At 38.7% G+C, this 12273-nt stretch overlaps 1 protein-coding gene across 2 annotated transcripts in view; it reads left to right on the top strand.

The window, feature by feature from the left end:
* The window catches only part of LOC119476791 (E3 ubiquitin-protein ligase TRIM9), a 50590-nt gene that overhangs the window by 29806 nt on the left and 8511 nt on the right, over positions 1-12273 (top strand). The window contains exons 4-6 of one of the 2 annotated variants that reach the window (XM_037750335.1): positions 6170-6280; positions 9220-9373; positions 11499-11579. In XM_037750335.1, coding sequence (XP_037606263.1) covers positions 6170-6280; positions 9220-9373; positions 11499-11579 — 346 coding nt within the window. The remainder of the gene's footprint in view (positions 1-6169; positions 6281-9219; positions 9374-11498; positions 11580-12273) is intronic. The other variant, XM_037750334.1, reaches the window with a different exon arrangement.

The following is a 12273-nucleotide window of genomic DNA, read 5'->3' as shown; positions in this document are numbered from 1 at the left end:
GTTTTATTAGAGTGTAGCTGCGTGTTCACCCGACCTTTCAGGGAACCTTTCAACATGTACAAAGACACGTTGTCAATGCTGCAAACAGCTCTCATCTTTCTTCATCAGTTCATTTCTTTACTGACGAGAAAAGAAATTCTCTTTTCTTCCTTTTCCTGCCTAAAGCAAGCAGCATATTTGAGGTTATTTGATTTTAAGAAATTGTATTGAAATCTGGCTTTCTATTCCAGCACTTCTTCATGTATATCTCAGTATATCAACAACAGCAAATCACGAGTAGATGAAAAATGAACCATGTGAATGTGTTATTGTCCACTAGATCTTGGGGAAAAACATCTTACCAGTTATGTAAAACTTCTGAAAACTTGGTTTCAAATATAAAGTATTTTGATTTAAATATTTATATAATCAAGTTAGAAATAAACATCCTTAATTATATATTAATAACTCACAGACTCTTAACAAAACAACTAACTAACAACTGTCACAAATTTGGGTTTTTCAGATTTTTATGCTGTTAAATTCTGATTGGTGCATGAAAATGAAAATACCTGACACCCCTCTCAAATACACTACGCCAAATAAGTGAGAAAAGCACAGACAAAACACAAATACAAAAATCTGTCCTGTCAAATAACCAGTTTTGTTCTAATTGTGAAGGATAATAGTGAGGTCATCGCTTATAGTAAGAAGCTGATTAGAAAAAGATGCTCTCCGTCTCGGCTCCTAAGCCAACGATTTCCAACCAGCAGTGTAGTTTATGACTTTCCTCTGTAAATCCACCGCTGGGGATTTCCTGAGTCGTAGTGGATCACATGGACGCCTGCCCAGCCTCAACGTGCCCGCCGACCGACTGACCGTCTGGCTAGCGGCGGGGGAGGGAAGAGGGGGGGGTGTGTTTGGACGGAAGCCCCGAGGACAGCTGTTGTCATTATCTGCAGGCGGGGGATTGAGATTTAGCCAGAGGGCAAAGAGCTGGAGGCTGTGCCGGAGCTGGAACAAGAGAAGAATAGCAGCTTGTAGATGGCTGATAAACGCTTTTACATGAATAAATATTTAGCACATTGTTTCACTCTAACTGATAAAACGACAGGCTCCTATTCATGTTAGAAAATAGACAAACAACAGCTTAAACGCTTTGGCCCAAAACCAAAGATTGTGAGCCACATAAAGCAGCTGATTTAAATCTGTTGTATCAAACATCCAGCATTGATTAGGATTTACAAGCAATTAAAGATTTGGCTGACAACATAGATAAGAAACAGATTAAAAAACATAAATGAGTAAAGAAAACAAGGAGGTATTATACATTTATAATAATATTAATAATAATAAACTTTATTTATATAGAAGTCTTTGAAACAATGTTCCAAAGTGCTTTACATGAGAAAACCATAATTAAAACAAATCACAACCACGATTAAATTAAATTCATCAAACAAAAGTATTAATAATTACCCAAAAATAAGATAAAACAGTAAAATGAACAAATAAACCCATGGTGGAACTAATTATTATTATTTCTATTATTTTACGCTAGATAATTGTATAAGCATGGAAGATTTTAAAAACCGGATTGAGGACTATTTGACCACTGAATGTGTCAAACAGTCCTTGAAGTGCTTTAAATATAACCAGCAAAATCTTACAATCATCTATAAAACAGACTCTCTGAATTTGTTAAAAGCTGAGCAGCTGTTTTTTGTACTAACTAAGATTGTTTTTGACTTAACACTGAATACAATGCTACTGTATAAAAGTATGCATGACCTTCTCAAGATCAGCACGAGATGCACAGGCTGATGCTGCTCTACAGTTTTATGGGATGCTGAGAACAGAGCAGTTCAATAAGAACTCAAAGCTGTGTTTATCAGAGCTGGTGCACTGCATGTATATATATATTTTACTGTAGCTTCGTATCTCTATCGCAACTCCCACATTCCTCTAAAACCTGTAGACTACTTCACAATTTGGCAAAATAGTATTAGATTATATTTAAATGGCTTTCTGCATATGGTCATATTGTGCACATTTAATTTTAACCACTTTTTCACACGACTCCTACGACTCAACAATAGAAAAACATTGTACAACTTTTCCATATATTAATTATGAGACTGAACTCAGCTTGTGTTTGTTCTTTGACGGCTTCAAACTAAATTATGTAACTGCAGTTGCAAGAAAGCACAACTGTTTCTCATTTAGTAGTGCCAGTGGAGGGAGCAAGCTTTAAAAAGATGATCTCTTCATACACTCGGACCGTGAACTCAACCTTTGTCCTCTCCTTTTTTTTTTCCAAAAGCACTTACAAGCCTTATAATCAGATTTTGTAGATACAGCACAGCTTTGGCTCGACACAAAACCACAAAAACATGAAAAATCTAAAGACTGTGTCTACACCAAGAAAGGCAGATGTTGCTAAATATCACCAAAGCCTGAAGCTTAATCCCTTAAAAGCGACATATTTTGATTTCCTCTTTCAAAGAACAGACAGAAATACTCACTACTGTATATTTGTTTGTGCTGGTACGTGTATGTGGCTGGTTTGTACAGTACATTTGTGTTTTGTAATCACATTTGTAAATATTTATAATCATTTTATTTAGCCTTTTAACTGGGTTTGTCTCAGTGAGATCAAGGGAGACCTGGCCAACAATAGCAGCAACATAGTTTCAACAATTAATATAAACAACATAAAAGCACATAGAATTGAGTAATATTGAAACTTATCCTATAAAACATTGCACACTGACATCCTGGACTTAATAGATTTTACCATAGTTTTAAACTCATTAAGCGTCATTATAATTTGAAGCTTCAGATCAGTCTAGATTGTTCTCATGCAGTAGGTGACACACGTGCATCATGAATGTTATCGGAGTGCAAAGTGAAATCTGTGGAGAACTCTTTTAATTACCTAGCCGACAGGGAACCTAACGCAAATCCTTAACTACCTAAATCTAATTCAAACCTTAACTCTAGAACCAAGTCTTGACCCTCAAACAGACCAGTTAAAATGTCCTAATTTTCCCCAAATGTCCTCACTTTCCACGTTCCTGAAGGTTTACTTTACTTTGTCGTCACAAAGATACACATTCAAGAGCGCACCCACAGAAACACACACACACATACTGTAGTCTCAGCCATAATCCAGCGGTTTTATGGATTAATATTCACTTCTCTCCTACTCATACAGATGAGTGTGTGACTGAGTCCTTCTATGAATGAGATTAAAGTTCATCCGATCTCGGTTATTGAAGCCAGAAGCCAATTCTGATTTTTTTTCTTCTTCTTTTTAGATCAAACTTGACAGTTTTATGCTGTGTCTTTAAATTTGACCAAACTGCACATTTAAGCATTAGTTTTAAAGCAACATTTCATTCAAAACAAAACTTACCATTCTACCCCACTTAATACTGTATATAAAGCCACCATGTCAACATAAACACTGTGCATGTGCGCTCCAAAAACTACCAAAAAATGGACAATATCAACCCAAAATATTGCTCCAGCCTGAACTGAAACGTGGCTCAGAGTGTGATGAAGAGGCTGTGCGTCATGTTAGCAGACCAGTGTGTCTGGTATCTCGAATCTGGGTTTGCATTAACATGTTTCCAGTATTCACACCCTCAAATTCATTTCAGATGCATGTGGAACATATTGAAAAAGCCTGCAGGAGCGCGTGGGAGGGAGCTGATGGCACATCTCAGCGGGACACAAGGAAATTGAAATAACACTGAGATTTACTCAGGCTTCACGCTTCACACTCCTCCTTGTTTACTCAGGGGATAAGAGCGGGGTTTTAGCCAACCTGAATTGAAAAGTAAATTTTCTCCTGGTAAATAATTTGAGTGTTTGTGTGTGTGTTTGGCTATAGGTGAATTCCAGCTGCACGACAGTGTTAATGTGATATATAGCCACACAAATACATGATTTCTACAATTCTCTTCCCATTTAAAGGGACTATTTGTAAGACTTAACAGCGACACCTGTGGCCTTGAAATCAACGAAAGTCAGCGTCGAACTCGTGCTTGCTCGCTCTAAATAGACATGGACGAGCATCGCTCAAAACAGTGAGGCGACAGACGTCAGCTAAAACCACAATATCACTCTATATTTCAGCTGCTTGGCAGTAATGTTAGCTGACCAGACGAAGGTCTCTCCATGAATCAATGCTGATCCTAGTGTTGGCTTTTCCTGCTCAGCGCAGGCTTCAGCAGCGGGGCTCCTCAACGAGTTACGTTATCGCCTCCCGACTGCAGCCGGCAGCCGAAGACACCGGCACCCGGTCGGTAACGAGACGGTAACGTAACTCGTTGAGGAGACCCGTCACTTCACAAGACACGGAAAACCTCTGTTGGTCTGGAGGAGCTGCAGCATTTATTTCTGCACAAACGTCCACTGTACATTCACTAGATATTCTCAGAGCTAAACTAACTCTTCTGCAGTGTGGAGTGAGCGCGCGTTCACGTCTAGAGGTGGAGCGAGACAGCGAGGACGCGCGCACCGTCTGAGTGAAGGAGAGCAGGCAGCGGAGACAAGGCTCCGGCCACACGCGAGCGCGCATTTGCGAATGCGCATGTGTGCCGACCCGCTACATTTATACGCTTAAAAAGTTACAAACAGTCCCTTTAATGACCTCTCATTGACCTTTGATTAATTCTTTAACCGTCCTAATCCTAAATTCTTGAACAAAACCCAAGACATCTGACTCTAAACCAAACCTTTTCACACACAAACAACCAAATATAGAAAGAAGGCGTGTCCCAATATACCGGTATTGACGATAACGTGCTACAACCTAAAAATCGCAAGTTGAGTTAATGTGTTAAAGAAATTAGTGGCGTTAAAACAAATTAGCATTAACGTATTATCAAGTTAACTTTGACAGCCCTATTTATTTAGACCACCTTTCCAGATCAGACATCATAAAGTGCTACACAATAAAATAGAAAAGCAAGATAATAAGTAGAATAAAATGGGAGATAAGAAAAAGATCAAAATAAATCAAACTTGGCAAACGTAAGTCTGAACAGGTGGGTTTTAAGCTGCTTTTCACACAGTGATATAAGAGGTCGAACATGTCAGGCATTAGAATGTATTTAGGGAGTTTGTAGAAGTGTTTTTTATCAGTTTCCATCTGATATTTCTGCTGTTTTCTTCATCACACACTCCATATCTCCACATCTTCAGCTCAGATCGTAGATGGTTTTGATCCTCTTTCAGTTGACTCTTCATGCTCTTCATATTTCCGTTCATACAGCAGTTGACAGGTGAATAATTAACTGTGATCAAATGACCGAGGGGCCTAATTTCCAAGACTCTGTCTAATTAACTCTCTGATTCATTTAGGCGGCCGTTGGTTAACGGTGTAATTAATTATCTTGGATTCACCAACATCACAAGACACTTTCTGTCTAATCTCTTGTTCTATCCTTTTACAAGTTGATATATTTGTCACGTACATATATACATACATGTACAGTACATATTATATACATGTATCTTTTGTAGTTTGAGCAGATAATTAAAGATCTCTGATTAGTTGAAATGTGGTGCAGGTATTATTAAATGCAAACAAAAGGCTAATAAGGCGGTGACAGTTCGCTGAGTTTCAATTAGCCGTGAACGACCGGTTGTGACACCCGTCCAAATCTCATTTCCCTGCTGCTCAGAGTTCAGCCAGCAGATAGCGTGTGATGTGTGTGTGATGTGTGTGATGTGTGTGATGTGTGTGATGTGTGAGAGAGAGATATTCAAAGAGCTACAGAGTGAGAAGAAAGTCACATTTGTCTGGTAATGGCTGATAATGTGTTTCTGTAAAATACTCACCTCAGCTTAATCTGAAGTGAAAAATGTTGAAACAGGCTTACTGGTGATGGTGTGACAGGAATACTAAAGGATTTTATTAGTTCTGGGACTTGAAGAATGACAGTGTTTTAACACGAGCCGTGAGTTGCGTCGATGTGAGACAGCGGGGCCGTCTGTGTGTGCAGCACTCACACGCTTTAGAGGACAGTGTCTAGAGGAGCAGGTGGTCAAAAAATTAACTGGCTTGTATTTCAAGTACTTTGCTTTCTCTGCACTTTAGTTCACGCATTGACAACATTACAGAAGCTCTACTCTATGACATAACTTCTAACAACAAATTTCTCTGTCTTTGTCTCAGGTGGTGCGCGACCAGATCACCCACTGCACCATGAAGCTCCGTCAGACCACCGGCATGATGGAGTACTGCCTGGAAGTCCTCAAAGAGAACGACCCCAGTGGATTCCTCCAGGTATCCGACCCTCTGTGTCTGTGTGTGAGAGATTGTATGAGTGTTCATGTTCGTGGCATCTTCATGACTCACATAGCAACTGGATAAAGAAACACTTTTATCAAATCCAGTCCAATCGAATGATTATTTTCATTGTCAATTATTCTGTCAATTAGTTTCTCGATTAATAGATTAGTTGTTTGGTTTATAAAATGTCAGAAAATTGTGAAAAATGTAGATCAGTGTTTCTCAAAGCCCAAGATGACGTCCTCAAATGTCTTGTTTTGTCAACGACTAAAAAGATATTCAGTTTACTGTCATAGAGGAGTAAAGAAACCAGAAAATATTCACATTTAAGAAGCTGGAATCAGAGAACTTTGACTTTTTTTTTTTCTTAAAAAATGACTTAATGACTTAATCGATTATCAAAAGAGTTGGTGATTAATGTAATAGTTGACAACTAATTGATAAATCATTCCAGCTCTAAAAATGATATAAAATAACAATAAGTAGCGTTGTGTGGTACAGAGGCATTTGCAATATCAGTCTGTGGCAAGATGATTTCATTCTTGCTGTTAGTCTATTTATGGGAATTGCTGATCATCATGAAAAAGATAAACAAACAGCATCCTTCTCTTTTAAAACTACTAAAGTTAAGACTTAACGTTCAGAGGCAAGGCAAACACAGTATGGGGTCTTACTGTATATTTCTTTTTTTTTTTTAATCTACAACCAAATTTGTAAATGTGAAAGTTGAAAGAAATGAGGAAGCATGAGACTGTGTTCCTTTGAGCTTAAGAGGAGAAATCAGCTTTGCAGGGAGCCTCTGATGTTTGTGAAGCAGACAGCTAAAAACACTAAAAACACTAAAAACACTGCACAGTCAGAGGAAGACTGAGAATAACAACACACACACACACACACACCTGCATTCATACACACACACACACACAAACCAAACACACATACCAGCACAGGATGCATCACATTTGCTTTCCTAACACTGCAGCTGATCTATTTTTAATTGACCCGACATGTTCAATTATCAGGCTCAGATGCTCAGATGGCTGATCAATAGTTATTGATCCGTGTATTGTGAGGTCAAACTGTGAGAGGTCAAATGTGCACCTGCTTGGATGAAGGTTTAACCTTAAAGTTCTGTTTGGCGTCCTGGAGCCCTCTTTAACACCTCAAAAACACACTTAACATTGTTTTATCAGGTCCATACTTAATGGCCGCTGCAAAAAATGGTTAAATACAATGGATTTTGATTTGCACTGTATCTGTGATCAGTGTTGACAGGACTTTTTTTGGAGCACTTCACCCTCCAAATCCCAAATAAATCTATTTGGATTTCTCTTATTGGAGTTTTATATCTCTGTGGGGTCGAAATTACACAAACATACTGTAACTAACATGACAATGTACAATAGCATACTATACATTTATATTTATTTGGATTATGTTTTGACAAACAATAGGAATATACAGTATATTTGTTCATGCATAGCTCATATAATTAAATAACAATATTTCCTAATTTAGTATAATAACTACGGTTTATGGTCATTTACACCTTCATCAAATGTGCGAGCCCTGTTTGTGGCATCAGGAAGGGTTAAGTTTCAAGTTGAGTTTATTTATAGAGCACATTAAAAACAACAAAATTTGACCAAAGTGCTGCACAGTGGTAAAAGAACAATACAACATATACAAATTAATAAAGCATAATAAAAACATAAACGGGAAGAACATGCATAGAACCAGAAAAATGACTTATCACTTCAATACTACATACTGGGTTTTAATCAGTCACACTTTCGTTTCCGGTGCAGAACTCTTACCTTAGGACCTTCAAATTTGGTCTGATGGTTGACAGTGTGGTCTAGTTGTGCCTTTTGGAGGTTAGAAGTCCAGGGTGCCCAAAATTGTTGAAATTTTTCCAAAAGGGCAAAACCTTTGGCCCTACTTTAGTGGGGGTCAAGCAGTGCGCGGGGGTATGTGAGCCATACTCACTTTTGCCTTGTTATATTTGTTGTTTTTACGCAGACAGCGGTGGTGTGTGTCGGAGCCCACACAGCCAATATCAAATAAACACAAGGGTTAAATAGCAAAGAAGAAGAAATATAGAAAGAACACATGGTCTTTTAAACTTCTCCAACCCCTTTAGCTGCGTTTATGGCTGTATTGATTTCTATTGAATGAGATGAGATGAGATGAGATGAGATGAAATTCTAGCGTCTCTTCTTCTGGTTATGAATCATTTCTCTTCCTGGAGAAAGACAGCAAGAGAGAAATCGAGTATAAGGTGAAAGGGAGAGATGAAATAAAGATCAAAAGACACTCCTGAGGGACACACACACACACACACACACACACACATCCCTTTGCTTCCATTTCATCTGAATATTTCATAATGTATTGATTATGTGGTTCTTTATGGTTGCCGGCGTCTAAATCGTAACTAGAGTCTCTTAAGGAATCAAAGGTTGATATCAGTGTTTTTTCACTTCACATCAGTTGAGGAACATATTTACAAATGTTCCTCAACTGATGTGAAGTGGAAAAATGAAGCTAAATGAAGCATTTTGCGTTGTAATGCTGGAGGATTAATCTCCAAATCCTCTGCTCATGTTTTCAAGAAGCTTGCATCACATTTTTTTTTGCAGTTAAGAGTAGTTAAATGTATTCACTTTTCTCCTCTAAGGCAGTGAGGCTCTTACTAGCACACAAGAGGGGTCTAATTCTTAGCCTTAAATATTTGAACTGCACTAATGCCTGCCTCGTTTCACTTGTCAGACACAATGTAATGAAGCCAGGCTAATGGAACAGATCCCAGACCGGAGAGGCTGTTCTGTATGCAGGGCGGGTATCACATCCCTGCAGATGCTCTCATTTCCTGTGTTTGCTTGACTGTACACGTCTTTTCACATGCTTATCGTCAATCACTGTGTCTGCAGATCTCAGATGCTCTGATCAAGCGGGTCACATCGTCTCAGGACCAGTGGGTGAAAGCGGCCCTGGAGCCAAAAGTAGGCCCTGAGTTTGACCTCACCCTCAACACTGACGCGCTGCTGCAGACCATCCTGCAGCTGGACTTCTGCCAGGGCAAAGGTGAACACACAAAACCACACACTTCCTATTCAATTGGCAGTTTTTAACACCCATTTTACAACTACATTTGAGTCATGACTACACGATCACTTAGACTATATATCATTCACTGTGTTTCTGTGCAATATGCCCTTTGTTCTATTACATTTTTTTCATTAACCAATTGTATTTTTAACTTTTCTGTATAAACATTTGTTATATGTAAAGGAGTACTCCATCAATTCAGTATCGTGCTCATAAAGACGGAGGTCTGACGAGAGATGGATTGAAAAAGAACGGTCAAAATCAATGTAACTGAGGCTGAGATATCCTGACTTATAAAGTCCATTGTATGGCTCAAGCTCAGAACTTTGGATCCTACATTTCCCATAATGCAACTCAATTGTGACGATATCTTTCACTTGGTGAAAAGAACCTCATACTCTTAACGCCAAAGTTATACCTTCTGGGTATGCGAGGTTACGCTGTGGTCGACGTGACGTAAATTTCCTCATCAGAGGATGTACGCGTAGGCTCTGTGCGGGCGTTCGTTTGTTGCAGCCACTACCCTACCAGTGGTAGCGTAGCGATCTACTGCGCACGTGTGGAGCACGTTCTCCAAGGGGACAGTATAAACAGAACTACTATGCGTCCGTGATGTCCGCAGTTTTCCGTGTATGGGTCCGTTCGGGAGTATAAATGGGGCTTAAGTGTCAACAAACCGTTTATAAAATTAAACTCAAAATGAACACTAATGTAATCGATTCAGTTAATTTTAAAGGAGCTATATACAGTTTGTAACTGGTTTCACTAGTTAACAAACCGCTTCAAAGATGTAACCCCGCAAAAGATAAGGAATAGTGATTGAACGCTCCCAAGTCAGAATAGCTGTTCTTCCCGTACTGCTGACATTGCGTTTATGCAGCATTAGACCTGCTTTGTAAACATACATGGCTTATTTTCTCAGACTTTTAAAAGCTTCCTCTTGAGTCACAGGAGACTTCATAAAGCTGTTGTCAGTGGCTGAGTAGTACTCCTCATGACGAGTAAACTATACTTCATGTGTAAAATCAGCGGAGTGCACCTTTAAGCAGGCCCTATAAATAAATCAACTTGACATCCTTGACTTGAAGCAAAAAAGAAAAGCCCCTTGATGATATATGTGATAGCCAATAAACATTTAGTTTTTCGTCGCTCTTCCCTTCCGAGGTTTCTTCAAGTTGTACAACAATGTACACAACCGATTAGCTATTCATTGGGTGTTGCTACTCAGCAACCAGTTGGCTTGCACGAGTAAACACAGCGTCCTCTATAGTAGTTCTGCAGCAGTCTTAGAGATTCCCCAGATGTATTGTTAATGTACATTAAATATGTAATCATGCATGCATAATTTATTTTGATACGGCTCCACCGGGGCAGTAAAGCCCAGGTGTTTTCCTTTGCATATTCAACCTTGGTAAAATACTAAATAATGCTCATTATTCTTTTGACTTTACATTACATGCACTATTTTGTTTACTTAATGAGTTGTAATACAGTATTTATTCAAACGCATTGAGATACAGTACAAATATTTCAAGGGCATGGCCGTGATTGAGTCGTACTTGAAGGAGACTTCCTCTAATTTGATCTCCAGTCAAGCGAATCCGAGTAGGTTTGTAAGTAGAGGAGGGTCTTTGGTCGTCCCTCCTTTGTTCTTTAAGGCCGTCGACATGAAACCAATCTGTACGTTTCTCCTTCACATCCCACTGATCATCCGGAACAAAGAGTTTAAAGATGGAGCATTTGATTTCATGTCTTTGAATTTTAGTCTTTGACATCCTGAGCAGTGAAACGGTGTAGGAGGTGTTCGGGTTCACAAAGTAGCCTGAAATTATTCTCCTTCATTATACGTTCTCATTGACTATCTGACCTGAATGAGTTGCTCTGGATCATGTGTTTTTAAGTAAGTCTTGATGTCCTCTGTTAATCAACAACTGCTTATAAACACTTCAGACATTTGTCTCTTTCCCCATGTAATTACCAGATGACATTGTTTTTGCCAGGAAATTATTTGGCAATTAATGACGCGTAAAATGCTTTATGCTGCTTTATATGCCATCTTCTGTCTTGTTTTAAAACATCCAAACCAACGTCATATTTCCAGATGTGCAGGAGAATCCGTTATTGAAACAAATGCAGGCAGCAGACAGTGGTGAGGCTGAGCTGGAGACAGAGAGCCCAGGAGGTATTTCAGAGACTTTTCACAGTGAACCTCTGTTTTCCCTCCTTGAATTTATTTCGTCACTCCTTCCTCGTCCCTCAGCCCAGATTCTGGTTGGAAACTCACCGGTCTTTTTTGTCCCACAGCGTCTATCTGGTCTCTTTCCTCTGCATGGTTTTTGTTTTCCAGCTCCTCTCCAATGAACGGCACATCTGCAGAATAGTGCTGCCTTCACTGGAACACTGGAACACAACGTTTCCAAAAAAAGTTACAGAAATTTGTTGCCTTAAGTACTTCTCTGTTTCCCATGATAATAATTTCACTTTTAACTTTTTTTTTCTAGAAATAAAGCATTCAAACTTGTCATTATTGCATTGTAGTAATGCAAAACACAGGATGTAAATATAATCAGAGGAAATGTGTATTAAACATGATCCTCCCAACATTTATTTTCGCTGAGTGAGAAAATATATTGAGTAAAACACGGCAGAATGATTCTTGTTATTGAATTATTGTATAAAATAAATACTTGAATGTAATAAATATTCAGCAAAATATGTGAAACAATGTGGATTTGAAGCATAACATACAAAAACATCCTGCTACAAAGAGAATTAACTCAAATTATGAAATAATCAGAATCAGAAATACTTTATTGATCCCTGGGGGGCGTTATATAAAAATAAAGAAATGTCAGAAAATAGAAATAAAGGAGTAA

Source organism: Sebastes umbrosus, chromosome 18 (assembly GCF_015220745.1).
Source record: "Sebastes umbrosus isolate fSebUmb1 chromosome 18, fSebUmb1.pri, whole genome shotgun sequence".
NCBI classification, from domain to species: Eukaryota; Metazoa; Chordata; class Actinopteri; order Perciformes; family Sebastidae; genus Sebastes; species Sebastes umbrosus.
This window is presented reverse-complemented; position numbering and strand designations above follow the sequence as displayed.